This window comes from Rattus norvegicus, chromosome 5 (assembly GCF_021556685.1).
Source record: "Rattus norvegicus strain SHRSP/BbbUtx chromosome 5, alternate assembly SHRSP_T2T, whole genome shotgun sequence".
NCBI lineage: Eukaryota > Metazoa > Chordata > Mammalia > Rodentia > Muridae > Rattus > Rattus norvegicus.
Window position 1 is genome coordinate 7947587 of NC_141538.1, and position 23374 is coordinate 7970960.

At 41.0% G+C, this 23374-nt stretch overlaps 1 protein-coding gene across 5 annotated transcripts in view; it reads left to right on the plus strand.

Annotated features, from left to right (window-relative positions):
• Ube2w (ubiquitin-conjugating enzyme E2W) overlaps window positions 1-23374 on the plus strand; it is a 57425-nt gene that overhangs the window by 15852 nt on the left and 18199 nt on the right. For all 5 annotated transcript variants that reach the window (XR_015687444.1, XM_087659975.1, NM_001401288.1 and 2 more), the window contains exons 2-3: window positions 9654-9745; window positions 13748-13850. Coding sequence is in view for 4 of the 5 variants with exons in the window: in XM_087659975.1 (XP_087516101.1) it covers window positions 9654-9745; window positions 13748-13850 (195 nt within the window). In the remaining variant the exon portion in view is untranslated. The remainder of the gene's footprint in view (window positions 1-9653; window positions 9746-13747; window positions 13851-23374) is intronic.

The window sequence follows — 23374 nt, forward strand, 5'->3', positions numbered from 1 at the left end:
GGATGTGTTATGGCAAAAATGCTATATTCAGGTAAATTACAGCCTGTGTTTTTGGATTTCTGAGTTACTGTTTTCACTTTTTTCTAGAGTTACCCAGGGTATCCACCCTGTTGTGTGCTGGAAATGGAAGCCAACGTAGTCCTTGACACATTTCTGTGTTGGCTTTCAGTGTGTAACAGTTTTCTTCTGTACCTTTTACAAGTGGAAGAGCATTTAACCCCACCCCTGCCCTTCAGTAGAGTCTATAGCACAGGCTGGCCTCTAGCATACAGTCAAAGGACTGTACGAGAGCCTCTGTGAGTTTGTACTTGAAGTTCCCCACTGCCAGTTGGAGAGCTGCAGTTGTTAGACTTCTCACTTTGTGGACCTTTTTCAGATTGTTGAAAGTGCTAGATTACAGAATGAAAACATTTGTTCCAGGCTTTTCCTTTCCTTAAAGAGGAAAACAAAACAAGTAACTGGAGTTAAGGTCTGTAGAAGGTGTACTCAGCATTCAGTTGAAGTATTGTTTTGCTTTATGCTAAAATTATTTCATTGCTAAGCTTTTACTAAAAGTCATTTCTTTTTTTTTTTTTTTTAAGATTTTATTTTATTGTATGAGTACACTGTAGCTGCCTTCAGACACACCAGAAGAGGGCATCAGATCTCATTACAGATGGTTGTGAGCCACCATGTGGTTGCTGGGATTTGAACTCAGGACCTCAGGAAGAGCAGTTGGTGCTCTTGACCACTGAGCCATCTCTCCAGCCCTAAAAGTCATTTCTTAATGTTAGGGTAACAGTTGGGCATGGTGGCTTGTACCTCCATGTGTTAAGCTAGCACCTGAAGGCAAGAGGATTCAGTGTTCAAAGTCATCCTTGGCTACATGAAACTCAGTCTCCAAAATGAGAGGGATATGAATATGAATACAACTGCTAATGGAATGCTACCATGGTATGGCAGATTCTTTTCCTCCTCATATCATGTTTCCTGTGCTTTCATTAGATGCAATTGGAGAAAATATTGTTGGTTGTCTTTAGTATTTTTTACAGTACTAGGAATTGAACTCAGGACCTCACTAATACTAGGTAAACATTTTACCACAGAGCCACACCCACTGCCAGTCTGCACTAGCAACCGTTGTTACATAAGGGCACCACCACCTTAGTCCTCCCTTCCCTCCTTCCCTCCCTCCTTCCCTCACTCCCCACTCTTTTGTTTATTTTTGTTTTAAGATAGGGTCTTACTCTGTCACCCTGGCTGGCTTGGAACTGGCAGTGTAAAGCAGGCTGCAAACTCAACAGAGATTGGCCTCAGAATTGCTGCAGTTAAAGGCATAAACCACCAGGCTCTTCCTTCATTTTGGATATCTTCCTTTCTCTTGTTTGCATTCCTTTTTACCTTCAGTGAGAATTTCTACACTTTAGAATAGTTTCGCAGCAAAACCAACAGTAAAAACAAAATGCACCTTTTCAGGGTTTCAGTGAGACAAAATATTACATGATGTAAAACCTCCCTTTAATCACTCCGTATCCAACACTTTGTTTTATTGAATATTTACATCTCTCTTCCCACTTGAAAATGAGTAAAGGATTTTTGTCAGTTTTGACAATTGATGTATTATTGTAACCATTGTCAATTAAGAACTTCCTCTGTTGAGTTTTCTGCTTTACATTTACCACATGTTGGTACATATGAAAATGAGTTAATGTGGGTCTGAGCGATGTCTCTGTGGTTAAGAGTTCTTGCTGATCTTTCTGAGGGAAGACATATGATCCCAGCACCCAGTACAGATAGCTCACATGTGCCTGTAACTCCAGCTCCAGGAAATCTAACATCTGGCCATTGTGGTCACCAGCATGAATGTAGGCATGCAAACAGCAGACAGTGGACACATAAATAACAAGTGCATCCTAAGAAAATTGGATTCATATAAAAGGGGAGTCACTTTAGAAATGAAAGAACTTTTTTTTTAAAGATTTATTTATTTATTATATATGAGTACACTGTAGCTGTCTTCAGTCATACCATAAGAGGGCATCAGATCCCATTACAGATGGTTGTGAGCCACCATGTGGTTGCTGGGATTTGAACTCAGGACCTCTGAAGAGCAGTCAGTGTTCTTAACCGCTGAGCCATCTCTCCAGCCCGAAAGAACTTTTTTTTATTGGAAATTTTTTTTATTTATTTACATTTCAAATGTTATCCCCTTTCCTGGTTTCCTATCTTTTCCCTCCTCCCCCGACATCTATGAGGTTGTTCCCCACCCATCCACCCACCTCTTCCCACTTCCCCGCCCTGACATTCCCCTACACTGGGGGGTCAAGTCTTGGCCTAACAAGGCCATCCTCTGCTACATATGCAGCTGGAGCCATGGGTCTGTCCATGTAAACTCTTTGGATGGTGGTTTAGTCCCTGGGAGCACTGATTGCTATTGTTCTTCTGGGGTTGCAAACCCCGTCAGCTCTTTCAATCCTTTCTTTAACTCCTTCAATGGGGACCCCGTTCTCAGTTCACTGGTTGGCTGCGAGCATTCACCTCTGTATTTGTCAAGCTCTGGCAGAGCCTCTCAGGAGAGCTATATCAGACTCCTGTCAGCATGCACTTCTTGGCATCAGCAATATTGTCTGGGTTTGGTGGCTGTATGTATATGGGCTGGATCCCCAGGTGAGGCAGTCTCTGGATGGCCTTTCCTTCAGTCCTTGCTCCAAACTTTGTCTGTATATTTCCTCCTGTGAATATTTTTGTTCTCCCTTCTAAGAAGAACTGAAGCATCGCACTTTGGTTGTCCTTCTTGAGCTTCATGTGGTCTGTGGATTTTATCTTGGGCAATCCATGCTTTTGGGCTAATATCCACTTATCAGTGAGTGCATACCATGTGTGGGTTTTTTTTGTGATTGGGCTACCTTACTCGGGATGATATTTTCTAGTTTATTCCATTTGCCTATGAATTTCATGAAGTCATTGTTTTTGATAGCTGAGTAATATTCCATTGTGTAGATGTACCACATTTTCTGTATCCATTCCTGTGTGGAAGGACATCTGGGTTCTTTCCAACTTCTGGCTATTATAAATAAGGCTGCTATGAACATAGTGGAACGTGTGTCTGTGTTGTATGTTGGAGCATCTATTGGGTATATGCCCAGGAGAGGTATAGCTGGGTCCTCAGGTAGCGGAATGTCCAATTTTCTGAGGAACCTCCAGAGTAGTTGTACCAGCTTGCAGTCCCACCAACAATGGAATTGTTTCTCCACATCCTCGCCAGCATCTGCTGTCACCTGAGTTTTTGATCTTAGCCATTCTGACTGGTATGAAGTGGGTTGTTTTGATTTGCAATTCTCTGATGACTAAGAATGTTGAACATTTCTTTAGGTACTTCTCAGCCATTCGATTTTCCTCAGTTGAGAATTCTTTGTTTAGCTCTGTACCCCACTTTTTAATATGTTTATTTGATTCTCTGGAGTCTAACTTCTTGAGTTATTTGTATATTTTGGATATTAACCCTCTATCATATATAGGATTGGTAAAGATCTTTTCCCAATCTGTTGGTTGCTGTTTTGTCCCAGGGACAGTGTCCTTTGCTTATAGAAACTTTGCAGTTTTATAAAACCCTATGTGTCAATTCTTGAAATTAGAGCATAAGCTATTGGTGTTCTGTTCAGGAAATTTTCCCAAGTGCCCATGTGTTCAAGACTCTTCCCCACTTTTTCTTCTCTTAGTTTGACTGTGTCTGTTATGATATGGAGGTTCTTGATCCACTTGGACTTAAGCTTTGTACAGGGTGATAAGAATGGATCGATTTGCATTCTTCTACATGCTGACCTCCAGTTGAACCAGCACCATTTGTTGAAAATGCTGTCTTTTCCCACTGGATGATTTTAGCTTCTTTGTCAAAGGTGTGTGGATACATTTCTGGGTCTTCAATTCTATTCCACTGATCTACCTGCCTGATTCTGTACCAATACCATACAGTTTTTATCACTATTGCTCTGTAATACAGTCTGGGGTCAGGGATGAGGATTCCCCCAGAAGTTCTTTTATTGTTGAGTATAGTTTTCGCTATCCTGGGTTTTTTGTTATTCCAAATGGATTTGCAAATTGCTCTTTCTAACTCTATGAAGAATTGAGTTTAAAAAAAAAAAAAACAGAACTGAGTTGGAATTTTGATGGGGAGTGCATTGAATCTATAGATTGCTTTTGGCAAAATGGCCATTTTTACCATATTATTCCTGCCAATCCATGAGCATGGGAGATCTTTTCATCTTCTGAGATCTTCTTCAATTTCTTTTTTGAGATATTTGAAGTTCTTGCCATACAGATCTTTCACTTGCTTGATTAGAGTCATACCAAGGTATTTTATATTATTTTTTACTATTATGAAGGGTGTCATTTCCCTAATTCTTTCTTAGCGTGTTTTTCCTTTGGGGAGAGGAAGGCTACTGATTTGTTTGAATTAATTTTTTATCCAGCCATTTTGCTGAAGTTGTTTATCAGGTTTAAGAGTTCTCTGCTGGAATTTTTGGGGTCACTTAAATATACTATCATATCATCTGCAAATAGTGATATTTTGACCTTTTTTTTTTTAAACTCCCCCCCACCCCCCCGGGGGCTGAGGACCGAACCCAGGGCCTTGCGCTTGCTAGGCAAGCGCTCTACCACTGAGCTAAATTCCCAGCTGATATTTTGACTTCTTTTCCAATTTGTATCTCTTTGACCTTTTTGTTGTCTGACTGCTCTGGCTAGGACTTCAAGTACTATATTTAATAGATAGGGAGAGAGTGGGCAGCCTTGTCTAGTCCCTGATTTTAGTGGGTTTGCTTCAAGTTTCTCTCCATTTAGTGTGATGTTGGCTACTGGTTTGCTGTATATGGCTTTTACTATGTTTAGGTAGGGGCCTTGAATTCCTGATCTTTCCAGGACTTTTATCATGAAGGGGTGTTTAATTTTGTCAAATGATTTCTCAGCATCTAATGAAATGATCATGTGGTTTTTTTCTTTGAGTTTGTTTATATAATGAATAACATTGATGGATTTCCATATACTGAACCATCCTTGTATCCCTGGGATGACACCTACTTGATCATGATGAATGATTGGGTTTTTTTTGTTTTTTTTTTTTGTTTTGTTTTTTTTTTGTTTTTTTTGTGGTTTTTTTTTTTGGAGCTGGGGACCGAACCCAGGGCCTTGCGCTTCCTAGGTAAGCACTCTACCACTGAGCTAAATCCCCAGCCCCATGATGAATGATTGTTTTGGTGTGTTCTTGGATTCCGTTTGCAAGAATTTTGTTGAGTATTTTTGTGTCAATATTCATAAGGGAAATTGGTCTGAAGTTCTCCTTCTTTGTTGGTCTTTGTGTGGTTTAGGGATTAGTATAATTGTGGCTTCAGAGGAGTAATTGGGGAGTGCTCCAGCTGTTTCTATTCTGTGGAATAGTTTGGATAGTATTGGTATGAGGTCTTCTATGAAGGTCTGATAGAATTCTGCACTGAACTCATCTGGACCTGGGCTTTTTCTGATTGGGAGACTTTTAATAACTACTTCTACTTCTTTAGGAGTTATGTGACTGTTTAGATGGTTTATCTGATCCTGACTTAACTTTGGTACCTGGTATCTGTCTAGAAAATTGTCCATTTCCTCCAGATTTTCCAGTTTTGTTGAGCAAAGGCTTTTGTAGTAGAATCTGATGATATATTTTTTTTAATTTCCTCAATTTCTGTTGTTATATATCCTTTTTCATTTCTGATTTTGTTAATTTGGATACTGTCTCTGTGCCCTCTGCTTAGTCTGGCTAAGGTTTTATCTATTTTGTTGATTTTTCTCAACAAACCAGCTTCTGATTTTGTTGATTCTTTGTATAGTTCTTTTTGCTTCTACTTGGTTGATTTCAGCCCTGAGTTTGATTATTTTCTGCCTTCTACTCCTCTTGGGTGTATTTGCTTCTTTTTGTTCTAGAGCTTTTAGGTGTGCTGTCAAACTGCTAGTGCATGCTTTCTCCAGTTTCTTTTTGCAGGCCCTCAGAGCTAGGAGTTTTGCTCTTAGCTCAGCTTTCATTGTATCCTGTAAGTTTGGGTATGTTGTACCTTCATTTTCATTACATTCTAAAAATTCTTTAATTTCTTTCTTTATTTCTTCCTTGACCAAGTTATCATTGAGTAGAGCATTGTTCAGCTTACATGTATATGTGGCCTTCCTGTTGTTGTTTTTGTTGTTATTGAAGACCAATCACCCTTAGTCTGTGGCTGTCTGATAGGATGCATGGATTATTTCAATCTTCTTGTATCTGTTGAGGCCTGTTTTGTGACCGATTATATGGTCAATTTTGGAGAACATACCATGAGGTGCTGAGAAGGTGTATTCTTTTGTTTTAGGATGAAATGTTCTATAAATATCTGTTAAATCCATTTGATTCAGAACTTCTTTTAGTTTCTCTGTGTCTCTGTTTAGTTTCTGTTCCTAGTTTCTGTTTCCATGATCTGTCCATTGCTGAGAGTGGGATGTTGAAGTCTCCCACTATTACAGTGTGAGGTGCAATGTGTGCTTTGAGCTTTAGTAAGGCTTCTTTTATAAATGTAGGTGTCCTTGGGTTTGGAGCAGGATTGAGAGTTCATCCTGGTGGGTTTTTCTGAAGTATCCTCATCTTTTCTGATAACTTTTGGTTGATTCAGTATTAGAATGGCTACTCCAGCTTGTTTCTTGGGACCATTTGCTTGGAAGATTGTTTTCCAGCCTTTTATTCTGAGGTAGCGTCTTTCTTTGTCACCGATGTATGTTTCCTGTGTGCAGTAAAATGCTGGGTCCTGTTTACATATCCAGTTGGTTAGTCTCTGTCTTTTTATTAGGGAATTGAGTCCATTGATGTTGAGAGATATTAGGGACCAATGATTGCTGTCTCCTGTTGTTTTTGTTGTTGGAGGGAGAGTTATGTTTGTGTTGCTGTCTTCTTTTGGATTAGCTGAAATTAGGTTTTTCTTGCTTTTTCTAGGGTGTAGTTTTCCCTCCTTGTGTTGGAATTTTCCTTCTATTATCCTTTGTAGGGCTGGATTTGTGAAAAGATACTGTGTTAATTTGGTTTTGTCATGGAATATCTTGGTTTCTCTATGGTAATTGAGAGTTTTGCTGGATATAGTAGCCTGGGCTGGCATGTGTGTTCTCTTAGGGTCTGTATGACATCTGCCCAGGATCTTCTGGCCTTCATAGTCTCTGGTGAGAAGTCTGGTGTAATTCTGATAGGTCTGCCTTTATATGTCACTTGACCTTTTTCCCTTACTGCTTTTAATAGTCTCTCTTTGTTTTGTGTATTTGGTGTTTTGACTATTTTGTGATGAGAGGAATTTCTTTTCTGGTCCAATCTATTTGGAGTTCTGTAGACTTTTTGTATGTTTATGGGCATCTCTTTCTTTAGGTTAGGGAAGTTTTCTTCTATGATTTTGTTGAAGATATTTACTGGCCCTTTAAGTTGGGAATCTTTGCTCTCTTCTATACCTATGATCTTTAGGAAAAATTATCAGAAACCAAAAGAGGCAAAGACTGCATCTCTGTAGTAAAATACAGTCTAATAACACTTGACTGCATTACTGTTGTACAGTACAATCTGATAATACTGTTGACTGCATTACTATAGCATAGTACTGCCTGATAACACTGTTGAGTGTGTTGCTGTCGTACAGTACAGTCTGATAACACTGTTGACGCATCACTGATAACACTGTTGCACAAAATGTGGTCAACCTGTCTGTACTTTGATAAAAATGGAGTGTCTAACTTTCCCAGACTTGACAAATTACTAACAGTAAACATATGGCAATTTAAAAAACAAAGGAAAACAATGTCAAGCTCTCAGAGTGAGTCAGATGAGTTTATGAACTTTACCAATACACAGCAGTCATGGTGGATCCAGCTGTACTCAGTAAGCACATTGAGGGGCGCAATGTTGGTTCAGAAAAAAGACCTCTCTGTTTTTTTTTAACAACTGATTCTTGAAAATCTCAGTCTCCTGTTTGTCAGCTAGTCTCCTCTCCTGCCGATGTGGAAAATTTCTACAGTACTGTTCCTCAAACTGTGGTCATTGAAAGAAGGCTTCTCTGAGGTACTTCAGGGTGGGGCCCCATTATTTGAGGCTCTTTCTCTCTCGCTCTCCCACCCTTTCTGTTCCTTTCTTCTTCCCTCCATCTGTGCACCCCCCCCCAACCCCCCTGTTTTTTTTTTTTTTTCCCAAGACAGTTTCTTAGTATGTGTAGTCCAGGCTGACTGCACATTGGTAACTCTACCTCAGGTTCCTGAGTTCTGGAATGAAATATCTTACTACACTAGCCTGAGAGACCATTTTTTTAACCAGATGACCCATTTGAGTAATAAATAAATATTTATGTTTGTTCATTTTACTCCAAGAATTAACTGTTGGGGACTGGAGAGATGATTCAGCAGTTAAGGATATTGTTGCTCTTACAGAGGATATGATCCGGTTTTTAGCACCCACATGGTAGCTCACAGCCATCTCTAACTAAAGTTTCCAGGGTTTTGGATCCCCTTTCTGACATTCAAGGGCACTGGATATGTATGATGATGTGGTATGCATATATGTATATATATATATATGTAGGTAGAAATTCATACACCTAAAACAATAAGTGCAAAATAAAACAATTAGTAATTCAAAAGACAGACGGCTCAGTGAGTAAAGGTGCTTGGTCACCAAGCTTTGACAACTTGCATTCAGTCCCCAAGACCTCACATGGTGGAAGGAGGAATAACTCTCTCAAGTGTCCTCTGACTATCACATAGTGCACCCACACATACATTTAAATAAACAAAATAAGTAATGTTGGGCTGAAGAGGTGAGCCAGTAGTTTCAGAACACTTGCTGGTCTCCAGAGATCCAGAGAGTTCAAGTAAGATACTGTGATTTTAAAGGATCTTTATCACCTTGCATACAATTTCAATGATGTGGTCGTGGTTTTGTAGTGTTGAGGATTAAGTATAGAACCTTGTGCATGCCAGCCAAGTACTCTAAGCACAGGGTCACACTCCTGGCTCTGCTACGTTTGTACATGGGAAAGAAGTGTCTGCTTGTGGTAACTAGGGGAAGAGGCCAGCACTGGAAGCTGTGCAAGTAAAACGCGCAGAACATAAAGCCAGTGAGAAAGTCACTATGGGGAAGAAAATCCAACAACTTTATTCTAATATATTGTGAAAAATGTTCGTGAAAATAGCCAGAGTGAATCATGTTCAAATAATCCTATTTAAAACATAAGTACAGAATTAGGCTGAGTTGAATTTAAATTGCTTTTCAGGAAACTGTTGTGGAATGGGTTACTCTCATAATTTCCCTGGAAAGCGTATCTGTTTCCATGGTTACAGACTACTATAGTAGTTATTTGAAAGCAGGGAAGACTGGTGAACAGCTTATCTCTAACCCACGCTGAAGCCCTGTGCCCTCAGTAAAGTCGCTGTGAAGAAAGTCCATACCTCACTGTCCTTTGGAACTGGATTGGAACACTGATTCACTGCTTGTGAACTGTAGGACAGTAGTTTAAAGATTAGGCACAAATATTCTGTAGAGTTTTGAGGGGCTTGTAAGAAAGAGGTTGAAGCATTGAAAAGAAATTTAATCTCCTATTTTAGACTGTATAAAGGAAAAATATTAAAGAGTGTAAATTATTATTGATATTTTCTAGAAACGACTACAAAAAGAACTGTTGGCTTTGCAGAATGACCCACCTCCTGGAATGACTTTAAATGAAAAGAGCGTTCAGAATTCAATCACCCAGTGAGTATTTGACTCTTTTTTTTTTTTTTTTTCTTCTTTTTTTTTTTTTTTCTTTTTCTTTTTTTCGGAGCTGGGGACTGAACCCAGAGCCTTGTGCTTGCTAGGCAAGCGCTCTACCACTGAGCTAAATTCCCAACTCCGAGTATTTGACTCTTAAAGGTCTTCTTGTGTTGTACAAGCATGTACTCATCCATTGAAACAGAGCTGTCTTCGTATTTCCTTGCATTCTGTTACACATTAATAGAGTAAAAAGATCTTATTCCATATATTGCATATTCTTTTTTTAACCTTACTGTAGACTCATTGGCATATAATTTGTAAAGTTTCCTTTTATTCTGAAACAATCTTTGTGTGCTTTTCATGTTCCTCATTATTTTTTTTTCTTTTTTCTTTTTTTCGGAGCTGGGGACTGAACTCAGGGCCTTGCAATTGCTAGGCAAGCGCTCTACCACTGAGCTAAATCCCCAACCCCTCATTATTTATATATGTATGTATTTATATTTGTTGACTCTGGGCTAGCCTTAGTCTCTAGAATGCTGGTATTACAGGGAGGTATGTGCCACCACACCTGGCTCTTACTTAGGTCCTGAGCATCTGCTCTACATTCAGACTGCAGCACTATGAATCCCATCCTTAAACACAGTAAGTCAAACATCCATGCTGTACTGAAGAACAAAGAGAGGTTCCTAGCACAATCAGACAGTTAACCAGCACAGATTGTACTTTTTTTCCCTTAAGCCTCTAGTTGAAAGGGTGTTGAAAGGTTAACACTGTGTCTACAGTATAGACGGATGACAGTGAAATGCCGTAACTTTATAGTCTGTAGTCAGTTTGTAAAGTGGAAACTTTGTAACTCACAATTGCCTTTGAGAATTCTGAAGACAGGCCTTGCTGGCTGGGTGCAGTGGTCCATTCCATAGTCCTCACTGCCCAGGAGGTTGACATAGGAGGACGAGCCGGAAAGCCCATGCCTACTCTGGGAAACTTGGTGAAACCTAAAGAATAAGCCTTGCCCCAAGGGCAGACAACATTTGTGTGCTGCTTGTCTTAGTCCATAAACACAGCTCTCCTCTTCTCTGGAATAGAGTACATAGCTATTCCTTTATTAGAAGTGAAGGTGTGTGAAAAGAATGCCAAATCAAACCATTTCTTTATAAGAAGGAGTAACAGTTACTCTTCTAACGACTCGAGACTTGAGACTCATTGGAGAAAGGTGTGCTTCCTTGCCACGGCATCCTTAGTCTGAGGCACACACTTGTGATTGTCAGTCTGTGGGACTGGGACTGGCAAGAGACTTAGCCAGCTGCTAAGGGTGTTTGCCGCACAGGCCTGGTGATCTGAGTTTATTCTTCAGAACCCATGGAAAGGTAGAAGGTGAGAAACGGCTTCATAAAGCTGTCCCCTGACCATCATTCCTCACCATGGCATATATACCTATACTCACACACGGTACACATGCACACCAGTTATTAGTAAGGATAGAAAATTGTGAAATTTAAGTGTGCATATAATAAAAGTACTGTATTGTCACCAGTGATGTAGTAAACTGCAAAATGATAAGAATAAATCACATCCCAAGAAGTGTAACAGTTACTATTCCTGAGCATTTATATTTTCTATCTTTTAAAAATTCTATAAGCATGTATTACTTTTTTAATTAGCAAAGATTAAAAATTTATTGCACATAGTATTAGAAGCCATGTCTTTGACCTATTTCATGCAAATATTACATAATTAATGATGCTTGCTCTGCTGTTATTTAAACTCTGCTTTGTATGTCACTAGTGGATTGATTGTGTTTCAGTCCTAAAACTTGACACATTCAGAAATGAAGGAGCATCAGGAGATCCTGTTTCCCTGGATTAGCTCTCTGAGTAGTAGATGTGAGCCAATGGAGAGATGAATTTTGAAGCTGAGAGAGACTTAGTTTTTGTCCTAAATATTTTATTTTTGTTTTATGTGCATTGGTGTTTTCCCGGCATGTATGTCTGTGTAAGGATGCTGGCTCCTCTGGAACTGGAGTTAGATAGTTGGGAGCCACCATGTGGGTGTTGGGAATTGAACCTGGGTCCTCTGGAAGAACAGCCAGTACTCTCATCCACTGAGCCATCTCTCCAGGCCCTTGTTTTGTTTTTTGTTTGTTTGTTTGTTTGTTTTTGCTTGTTTGTTTTTAAATAAGAAGAGTGTGTGTGCATGAGCACATGCACAGAGCTGTGTATTGAACCCAGGCCTCTTTAGCATGACATGAGAGGACTTGACCACTGACCTGTACGCCCCACAGTGTTCTTGCTTTCTAGACAGCTTTGTGCTGTATTTAATTTACTATGTACAGCTCTGGTGACAGAAATACATGAGGTTTTCTTTTTTTGTATATTTGTAGTATCATTTCCCTCTCCCAACAGTATCCTTCTTACATGTGAGGTACTCAGCATACATTCTGAAAGTGAATTGTTATGTTTTTAAGGGTTTTTGTACTTCAGTTGATTTCTTTCACAGTTCAGCCCATGTTACCATTTTACATTTCTAGTGCTATACCACACGAGACATGAGTAGAACCGTATCCCAGTATTCTCTGTCCCCCTCTGATTTTCCTGGACAGAGAATTGAGTGGGTGATATTGGCTGGCAGTATTGGGCATCAAACCCAGGGCCTTGATGAGTGCTCTACTGCTGAGATATATATCCTCAACCCCAGTTATCCTGTGTTTAAAATAAGCACATTTTTATACCAGAGAACTGTGAGGTTAAAGGATTTGGGCATCTACAGTAATTATATGTGCAGCTGTATTTAGAGACTCATTCCTAATGACTTCCATTCAAGTCTAAATGGTGTCTGTCCTGTCATCTTTGCTGTTTCTATCTTCTATCCCTTTTTCTAATGACTAGAGATGGCTACAGAATAACAATAAAAACATATAAATTCCTGTTACAAAACAAGCTCTCTTAAATGCCATAGGAATCTGTGTGTGCTTAATTAAAGTGCTGAAAGTAAGCTAGCAAGGAAAGGCAGGAGAGACTCTTGCTGGAAACCTCCAGAGATTGTGGAGGAGGATCCATTTGGTCTTTCTTAGAATGCTGATTAGGAAGATACGTTTGTTAGCTGCAGGCTTCTAGAATGTGTTGATAGCATTTTTTTCCCATTGCTTCTAATAGGAAAATGGCTAATGAATTTGAAACTGTCTAAAGTTTTTCATTACTACAGAAAGTCGTCTTTTAAAAGAAAATAAGATTGTGTGATCTGAAAGGAAGAGCCCAGTATAGACCCTGATATTAGCATATGTTCGAGTTTTTACTTGTTCGTTGTTTGTAGTTTGTTTCAGGTCTGGCTTACAAGCCTGGCTTTGACCTTGGCCTAATTTCTTTAAAGTGTCACAGAAGGATAGGGAAGAGAGTATTACTGTGGGTTGTAAGAGAGTGTGTTCCTATTCCAGGGTACCCCCTAGTGTGTGTCGCTGGTAGCTCAGAACAGGCTGAGACTCCAGCCCAAGGAGATCTGAAGCCCTCTTCTGGCCTCTGTGGGCACCAGCACACATGAAGTGTGCATATATACGTACATACACGCACACACCACACACACACACACACACACACACACACACACACACACACACACACACACACACACGTCAAACAGACAAACAACCCTGCTCTGGGGGCCAGAAAGATTAAAACGCAAGGTAGTGGTGACCGGTGTTCAACCTTTTAACCCACATAGAGGTGGAAAGAAAGGGTCACAAAGCTGTGTATTGTGTGCTGTGGTTGTGAATGCCCCACCCTATACAACAATAATAAATGTACTCAAACATGTGTAATATACACAATAATAATACATTTTAAAAGTTCTCTACAAAGAGAAAAAACACAGTGTGAGAGTTGCTGGGTGAAGTAGAGCACCACCGTCTGGTTACTCCGCCCAGTGCCCGGCAGGCCAGTGACCACTTTTCCCTGCACTTCAACTGAGTTTTAAATCTGCTTCCTTTTGTTTTTCTTTTTCCTGTCCTAGGTGGATCGTAGACATGGAAGGTGCACCAGGAACCTTATATGAAGGGGAAAAATTTCAACTTCTGTTTAAATTTAGTAGTCGATACCCTTTTGACTCTCCTCAGGTAATCTCCTTGCATGTAACATTGTATTTATAAGTCACGATTTTATGAATTTTATTGGGAGAGAGGCTTTGCTTGTTGTCATGCTCCCGGGAGCTTCAGGTGGTTTGCCATCTGTGGGTTTCATGAGCAACCAGGAGAGGGCAGTGTTTTAATAACTGCAGGGCTCTGAGTGCACTGGTAGAGGTCTCTGCGGATTGAGAGGCAGTGTTTAATAACTGCAGGGCTGAGTGCGCTGGTAGAGGTCTCTGTGGATTGAGAGGCAGTGTTTAATAACTGCAGGGCTCTGAGTGCGCTGGTAGAGGTCTCTGCGATTGTCTTTGGTTTTCCGCTCATGTGTTCTTTGCAGCCTTTAAAAACAAGCTTTGTTTACAGATGTCAAATACATGAAGTCCACTGAAATCTGATCATTATGGTTTGAAGCAAACATAGTGTAGTTACTAGTTTAACACTTAGACAAGGAAAAAGTGGGTAGTGGAATTAAAAAAAACAAAAAGAATGAACTTTTCTTGGGGAGGGCTTGTGTGTATTATTTTTTGCCTAGATGTATGTCTGTGCTTCACAAGTATGCCTGATGTCCTGGGAGGTCAGAAGATGGTGGTGGATCGGAGTATCCATGTGGGTGCTGGATTGAACCTGGGTTCTCTGGTGGAGGAACAAGCATTGCTAGCAGCTGGGCTCTCTCCAGCCCCAGGGAATGTTCTTAAGAGGTATTAAGAGTAAATAATTAATTGGAAGATAGAGTGGGGAGATTCTGGGATGATTTCCAGGTTCCTGACTTGAAGACAGTGAGTTACTAGAATTCTTTATTCTTCTCAAAAGTGTAAGAACCTATTTCACATTTTAACCTTGAAGTTTGTGAGATATGCTGTTAATGGAACCCTGCAAACCCTCTGTGTTGCTGCTAAGTAATGAAGTGTTCTGGAAAATAAACCCAGTGCCTACAGTTCAACTTGGTATATGATTATTAATGTGCGATTTCCAGCAAAGTCACATTTCATTGTCACCTTCAACATAATATTCTTTTTTTTAATTGGATATTTTATGTATTTACATTTCAAATGTTATCCCTTTTCCCAGTTTCCCTTCTGGAATACCCCTACCCTATTCCCCCACCCCCTGCTTCTATGACAGTGCTCCCCTCCCCTCCCACACACCCACCCATCTCACCACCCTGGCATTCCCCTTCACTGGGGAAACGAGCTTTCACAGGACCAAGGGCCTCTCCTCCTATTGATGCCTGACAAGGCCATCCTCTGCTACATATGCAGGAGCCATGGGTCACTCCATGTGTACTCTTTGGTTGGTGGTTAAGTCTCTGGGAGCTCTGGGGGGTCTGGTTGGTTGATATTGTTGTTCTTAAGGGGTTGCAAACTCCTTCAGCTCCTTCAGTTCTTTCTTTAACTCCTCCATTGTGGTCTCTGTGCTCAGCCCAATGGTTGACTGTGATTTGTCAGGCTCTGGTAGAGCCTCTCAGGAGACAGCTATACCAGACTCCTGTCAGCAAGCACTTCTTGGCATCAGCAATAGTGTCTGGGTTTGGTGTCAGTATTTGGGCTGGATCCCCAGGTGGAGCAGACTCCTTCAGATGGCCTTTCCTTCAGTTTCTGCTTCACTCTTTGTCCCTGTATTTCCTTTAGACAGGAGCCATTCTGGGTTAAAAACTTGGAGATGAGTGGGTGGCCCCACCCTAACCTCTGGATATGGTCTCTATAAGTTCTCCCTCCCCTTTGTTGGGCATTTCAGGTAATCTCATGCCTGTTGGGTTCTGGGAGCCTCTTGTTTTCCTGGCATCTGGGACTTTCTGGTGGCTACCCCATTCCCCATCCCCCATTGCTACACACCTTTGTTCAGTTTCCTGACCCTCTATATATCATCCCAGTCTCTCCCATACCTGATCCTGCCCCCCCCTTTTCCTCCTCCCCCTCCTTTCTTCCTCCCAAGTCCCTCCCACCCTCTACCTCCAGTGAGTATTTTGTTCCCCTTTCTAAGAAGGACTGAAGCATCCACACTTTGGTTTTACTTCTGCTTGAGCTTCATGTGGTCTGTGAGTTGTACTGTGAGTGTGTGAGGTTTTTTCCTAGTTTAGTACCCACTTATCAGTGCGTGCATACCATGTGTGTTCTTTTGTGAATGGGTTACCTCACTCAGGATATTTTCTAGTTCCATCCATTTTTCCTAATAATTTCATGAAATCATTGTTTTTAATGTATAAATGTACCACATTTTTTGTATCCATTACTCTTTTGAAGGGCATCTGGGTTCTTTCAGGAATGCTAGCATTCCTTTCTAACAGCTTTTTTTTTTTTTTTTTTATTAACTTGAGTATTTCTTATATACATTTCGAGTGTTGTTCCCTTTCCCGGTTTCCGGGCAAACATCCCCCTCCCCCCTCCGCTTCCTTATGGGTGTTCCCCTCCCAACCCTCCCCCCATTGCCGCCCTCCCCCCATAGACTAGTTCACTGGGGGTTCAGTCTTAGCAGGACCCAGGGCTTCCCCTTCCACTGGTGCTCTTACTAGGATATTCATTGCTACCTATGGGGTCAGAGTCCAGGGTCAGTCCATGTATAGTCTTTAGGTAGTGGCTTAGTCCCTGGAAGCTCTGGTTGCTTGGCATTGTTGTACTTTTGGGGTCTCGAGTCCCTTCAAGCTCTTCCAGTTCTTTCTCTGATTCCTTCAATAGGGGACCTATTCTCAGTTCAGTGGTTTGCTGCTGGCATTCGCCTCTATATTTGCTGTATTCTGGCTGTGTCTCTCAGGAGCGATCTACATCCGGCTCCTGTCGGTCTGCACTTCTTTGCTTCATCCATCTTGTCTAATTGGGTGGCTGTATATGTATGGGCCACATGTGGGGCAGGCTCTGAATGGGTGTTCCTTCAGTCTCTGTTTTAATCTTTGCCTCTCCCTTCCCTGCCAAGGGTATTCTTTTTCCTCATTTAAAGAAGGAGTGAAGCATTCACATTTTGATCATCCGTCTTGAATTTCGTTTGTTCTAGGGATCTAGGGTCATTCAAGCATTTGGGCTAATAGCCACTTATCAATGAGTGCATACCATGTATGTCTTTCTGTGATTGGGTTAGCTCACTCAGGATGATATTTTCCAGTTCCAACCATTTGCCTACGAATTTCATAAACTCGTTGTTTTTGATAGCTGAGTAATATTCCATTGTGTAGATGTACCACATTTTCTGTATCCATTCCTCTGTTGAAGGGCATCTGGGTTCTTTCCATTTTCTGGCTATTATAAATAAGGCTGCGATGAACATAGTGGAGCACGTGTCTCTTTTATATGTTGAGGCATCTTTTGGGTATATGCCCAAGAGAGGTATAGCTGGATCCTCAGGCAGTTCAATGTCCAATTTTCTGAGGAACCTCCAGACTGATTTCCAGAATGGTTTTACCAGTCTGCAATCCCACCAACAATGGAGGAGTGTTCCTCTTTCTCCACATCCTCGCCAGCATCTGCTGTCACCTGAGTTTTTGATCTTAGCCAATTGCACTGGTGTGAGGTGAAATCTCAGGGTTGTTTTGATTTGCATTTCCCTTATGACTAAAGATGTTGAACATTTCTTTAGGTGCTTCTCAGCCATTCGGCATTCCTCAGCTGTGAATTCTTTGTTTAGCTCTGAACCCCATTTTTTAATAGGGTTATTTGTTTCCCTGCGGTCTAACTTCTTGAGTTCTTTGTATATTTTGGATATAAGGCCTCTATCTGTTGTAGGATTGGTAAAGATCTTTTCCCAATCTGTTGGTTGCCGTTTTGTCCTAACCACAGTGTCCTTTGCCTTACAGAAGCTTTGCAGTTTTATGAGATCCCATTTGTCGATTCTTGATCTTAGAGCATAAGCCATTGGTGTTTTGTTCAGGAAATTTTTTCCAGTGCCCATGTGTTCCAGATGCTTCCCTAGTTTTTCTTCTATTAGTTTGAGTGTGTCAGGTTTGATGTGGAGGTCCTTGATCCACTTGGACTTAAGCTTTGTACAGGGTGATAAGCATGGATCAATCTGCATTCTTCTACATGTTGCCCTCCAGTTGAACCAGCACCATTTGCTGAAAATGCTATCTTTTTTCCATTTGATGGCTTTGGCTCCTTTGTCAAAAATCAAGTGCCCATAGGTGTGTGGGTTCATTTCTGGGTCTTCAATTCTATTCCATTGGTCTATCTGTCTGTCTCTGTACCAATACCATGCAGTTTTTATCACTATTGCTCTGTAATACTGCTTGAGTTCAGGGATAGTGATTCCCCCTGAAGTCCTTTTATTGTTGAGGATAGCTTTAGCTATCCTGGGTTTTTTGTTATTCCAGATGAATTTGCAAATTGTTCTGTCTAACTCTTTGAAGAATTGGATTGGTATTTTGATGGGGATTGCATTGAATCTGTAGATTGCTTTTGGTAAAATGGCCATTTTTACTATATTAATCCTGCCAATCCATGAGCATGGGAGATCTTTCCATCTTCTGAGGTCTTCTTCAATTTCTTTCCTCAGTGTCTTGAAGTTCTTATTGTACAGATCTTTTACTTGCTTGGTTAAAGTCACACCGAGGTACTTTATATTATTTGGGTCTATTATGAAGGGTGTCGTTTCCCTAATTTCTTCTCGGCTTGTTTCTCTTTTGTATAGAGGAAGGCAACTGATTTATTTGAGTTAATTTTATACCCAGCCACTTTGCTGAAGTTGTTTATCAGCTTTAGTAGTTCTCTGGTGGAACTTTTGGGATCACTTAAATATACTATCATGTCATCTGCAAATAGTGATATTTTGACCTCTTCTTTTCCGATCTGTATCCCTTTGATCTCCTTTTGTTGTCTGATTGCTCTGGCTAGAACTTCAAGAACTATATTGAATAAGTAGGGAGAGAGTGGGCAGCCTTGTCTAGTCCCTGATTTTAGTGGGATTGCTTCAAGTTTCTCTCCATTTAGTTTAATGTTAGCAACTGGTTTGCTGTATATGGCTTTTACTATGATTAGGTATGGGCCTTGAATTCCTATTCTTTCCAGGACTTTTATCATGAAGGGGTGTTGAATTTTGTCAAATGCTTTCTCAGCATCTAATGAAATGATCATGTGGTTCTGTTCTTTCAGTTTGTTTATATAATGGATCACGTTGATGGTTTTCCGTATATTAAACCATCCCTGCATGCCTGGGATGAAGCCTACTTGATCATGGTGGATGATTGTTTTGATGTGCTCTTGAATTCGGTTTGCCAGAATTTTATTGAGTATTTTTGCGTCGATATTCATAAGGGAAATTGGTCTGAAGTTCTCTTTCTTTGTTGTGTCTTTGTGTGGTTTAGGTATAAGAGTAACTGTGGCTTCGTAGAAGGAATTCGGTAGTGCTCCATCTGTTTCAATTTTGTGGAATAGTTTGGATAATATTGGTATGAGGTCTTCTATGAAGGTTTGATAGAATTCTGCACTAAACCCGTCTGGACCTGGGCTCTTTTTGGTTGGGAGACCTTTAATGACTGCTTCTATTTCCTTAGGAGTTATGGGGTTGTTTAACTGGTGTATCTGTTCCTGATTTAACTTCGATACCTGGTATCTGTCTAGGAAATTGTCCATTTCCTGAAGATTTTCAAATTTTGTTGAATATAGGTTTTTATAGTAAGATCTGATGATTTTTTGAATTTCCTCCGAATCTGTAGTTATGTCTCCCTTTTCATTTTTGATTTTGTTAATTTGGACACACTCTCTGTGTCCTCTTGTTAGTCTGGCTAAGGGTTTATCTATCTTGTTGATTTTCTCAAAGAACCAACTTTTGGTTCTGTTGATTCTTTCTATGGTCCTTTTTGTTTCTACTTGGTTGATTTCAGCTCTGAGTTTGATTATTTCCTGCCTTCTACTCCTCCTGGGTGTATTTGCTTCTTTTTGTTCTAGAGCTTTTAGGTGTGCTGTCAAGCTGCTGACATATGCTCTTTCCTGTTTCTTTCTGCAGGCACTCAGCGCTATGAGTTTTCCTCTTAGCACAGCTTTCATTGTGTCCCATAAGTTTGAGTATGTTGTATCTTCATTTTCATTAAATTCTAAAAAGTTTTTAATTTCTTTCTTTATTTCTTCCTTGACCAGGTTATCATTGAGTAGAGCATTGTTCAATTTCCACGTATATGTGGGCATTCTTCCCTTATTGTTATTGAAGACCAGTTTTAGGCCGTGGTGGTCCGATAGCACGCATGGGATTATTTCTATCTTTCTGTACCTGTTGAGGCCCGTTTTTTGACCAATTATATGGTCAATTTTGGAGAAAGTACCATGAGGAGCTGAGAAGAAGGTATATCCTTTTGCTTTAGGATAGAATGTTCTATAAATATCTGTTAAGTCCATTTGGCTCATGACTTCTCTTAGTCTGTCTACATCACTGTTTAATTTCTGTTTCCATGATCTGTCCATTGATGAGAGTGGGGTGTTGAAATCTCCCACTATTATTGTGTGAGGTGCAATGTGTGTTTTGAGCTTTAGTAAGGTTTCTTTTACGTATGTAGGTGCCCTTGTATTTGGGGCATAGATATTTAGGATTGAGAATTCATCTTGGTTGATTTTTCCTTTGATGAATATGAAGTGTCCTTCCTTATCTTTTTTGATGACTTTTAGTTGGAAATTGATTTTATTTGATATTAGAATGGCTACTCCAGCTTGCTTCTTCTGACCATTTGCTTGGAAAGTTGTTTTCCAGCCTTTCACTCTGAGGTAGTGTCTGTCTTTGTCTCTGAGGTGTGTTTCCTGTAGGCAGCAGAATGCAGGGTTCTCGTTGCGTATCCAGTTTGTTAATCTATGTCTTTTTATTGGGGAGTTGAGGCCATTGATATTGAGAGATATTAAGGAATAGTGATTATTGCTTCCCGTTATATTCATATTTGGATGTGAGGTTATGTTTGTGTGCTTTCATTCTCTTTGTTTTGTTGCCAAGACGATTAGTTTCTTGCTTCTTCTAGGGTATAGCTTGCCTCCTTATGTTGGGCTTTACCATTTATTATCCTTTGTAGTGCTGGATTTGTAGAAAGATATTGTGTAAATTTGGTTTTGTCATGGAATATCTTGGTTTCTCCATCAATGTTAATTGAGAGTTTTGCTGGATACAGTAACCTGGGCTGGCATTTGTGTTCTCTTAGGGTCTGTATGACATCAGTCCAGGATCTTCTGGCCTTCATAGTTTCTGGCGAGAAGTCTGGTGTGATTCTGATAGGTCTCCCTTTATATGTTACTTGACCTTTTTCCCTTACTGCTTTTAATATTCTTTCTTTATTTTGTGCGTTTGGTGTTTTGACAATTATGTGACGGGAGGTGTTTCTTTTCTGGTCCAATCTATTTGGAGTTCTGTAGGCTTCTTGTATGTCTATGGGTATCTCTTTTTTTAGGTTAGGGAAGTTTTCTTCTATGATTTTGTTGAAGATATTTACTGGTCCTTTGAGCTGGGAGTCTTCACTCTCTTCTATACCTATTATCCTTAGGTTTGATCTTCTCATTGAGTCCTGGATTTCCTGTATGTTTTGGACCAGTAGCTTTTTCCGCTTTACATTATCTTTGACAGTTGAGTCAATGATTTCTATGGAATCTTCTGCTCCTGAGATTCTCTCTTCCATCTCTTGTATTCTGTTGGTGAAGCTTGTATCTACAGCTCCTTGTCTCTTCTTTTGGTTTTCTATATCCAGGGTTGTTTCCATGTGTTCTTTCTTGATTGCTTCTATTTCCATTTTTAATTCCTTCAACTGTTTGATTGTGTTTTCCTGGAATTCTTTCAGGGATTTTTGCGATTCCTCTCTGTAGGCTTTTACTTGTTTATTAATGTTTTCCTGTGCTTCCCTAAGTGTGTTCATGTCTTTCTTGAAGTCCTCCAGCATCATGATCAAATATGATTTTGAAACTAGATCTTGCTTTTCTGGTGTGTTTGGATATTCCATGTTTGTTTTGGTGGGAGAATTGGGCTCCGATGATGGCATGTAGTCTTGGTTTCTGTTGCTTGGGTTCCTGCGCTTGCCTCTCGCCATCAGATTATCTCTAGTGTTACTTTGTTCTGCTGTTTCTGATAGTGGCTAGACTGTCCTATAAGCCTGTGTGTCAGGAGTGCTGTAGACCTGTTTTCCTCTCTTTCAGTCAGTTATGGGGACAGAGTGTTCTGCTTTCGGGCGTGTAGTTTTTCCTCTCTACAGGTCTTCAGCTGTTCCTGTGGGCCTGTGTCTTGAGTTCACCAGGCAGCTTTCTTGCAGCAGAAAATTTGGTCTTACCTGTGGTCCCGAGGCTCAGGTTTGCTCGTGGGGTGCTTCCCAGGGGCTCTCTGCAGCGGCAGCAACCAGGAAGACCGGTGCCGCCCCTTCCGGGAGCTTCAGTGCACCAGGGTTCCAGATGGTCTTTGGCTTTTTCCTCTGGCGTCCGAGATGTGTGTGCAGGGAGCAGTCTCTTCTGGTTTCCCAGGCTTGTCTGCCTCTCTGAAGGTTTAGCTCTCCCTCCCACGGGATTTGGGTGCAGAGAACTGTTTATCCGGTCTGTTTCCTTCAGGGTCCGGCGGTGTCTCTGGCAGGGGTCCTGCCGCTCCCCCACAGGAGCCCAGAGGCCTTATACAGTTTCCTCTTGGGCCAGGGATGTGGGCAGGGGTGAGCAGTGTTGGTGGTCTCTTCAGCTCTGCAGCCTCAGGAGTGCCCACCTGACCAGGCGGTTGGGTCTCTCTCTCACCGGGTCTGGGAGCAGAGAGCTGCTGCGGGCCGGGATCCGCGGGTGTGGGACTTCCGGTAAACATGGAACGTGCCCGGTCCTAGAGAAATTCTGCTTCCGTGTGTCCCAAGCTCACCGGGCAGCTTTCTTGCAGCAGAAAATTTGGTCTTACCTGTAGTCCCGAGGCTCAGGTTTGCTCGTGGGGTGCTGTCCAGGGGCTCTCTGCAGCGGCAGCAACCAGGAAGACCTGTGCCGCCCCTTCCGGGAGCTTCAGTGCACCAGGGTTCCAGATGGTCTTTGGCTTTTTCCTCTGGCGTCCGAGATGTGTGTGCAGGGAGCAGTCTCTTCTGGTTTCCCAGGCTTGTCCGCCTCTCTGAAGGTTTAGCTCTCCCTCCCACGGGATTTGGGTGCAGAGATCTGTTTATCCGGTCTGTTTCCTTCAGGGTCCGGCGGGGTCCTGCCACTCCTGGGCCCTCCCCCACGGGAGCCCAGAGGCCTTATCCTAACAGCTTATTTTTAATGTATCCATTCATGCATTGTACATTACATATACCAATTTATATTGGTTAAGAAAAGTGAAACTACTCTAAGGGCAGGGGTTTCTTAATTATTAAAATTATTTTATTAATCATACCATCTATATGGCTTTAAATATAATGGATCAAATAAGATTTGTGTACATGTAAAAGGAATGTGAAATATTGTTTTGAGATCGGTTCCCCAGTTATAAGGTAGTTTGAGGAAACAGAAACATTGGCAGTTGTTACATACTAGTCTTCATCTTCCTACAGAATAAGCAATAGTGAGTACATGACTTCTTAGGAAAACAGAATTTTAAGAGTATCCCTGGAGTAGACCAGTCTCATTGTGAAATGCCCACTA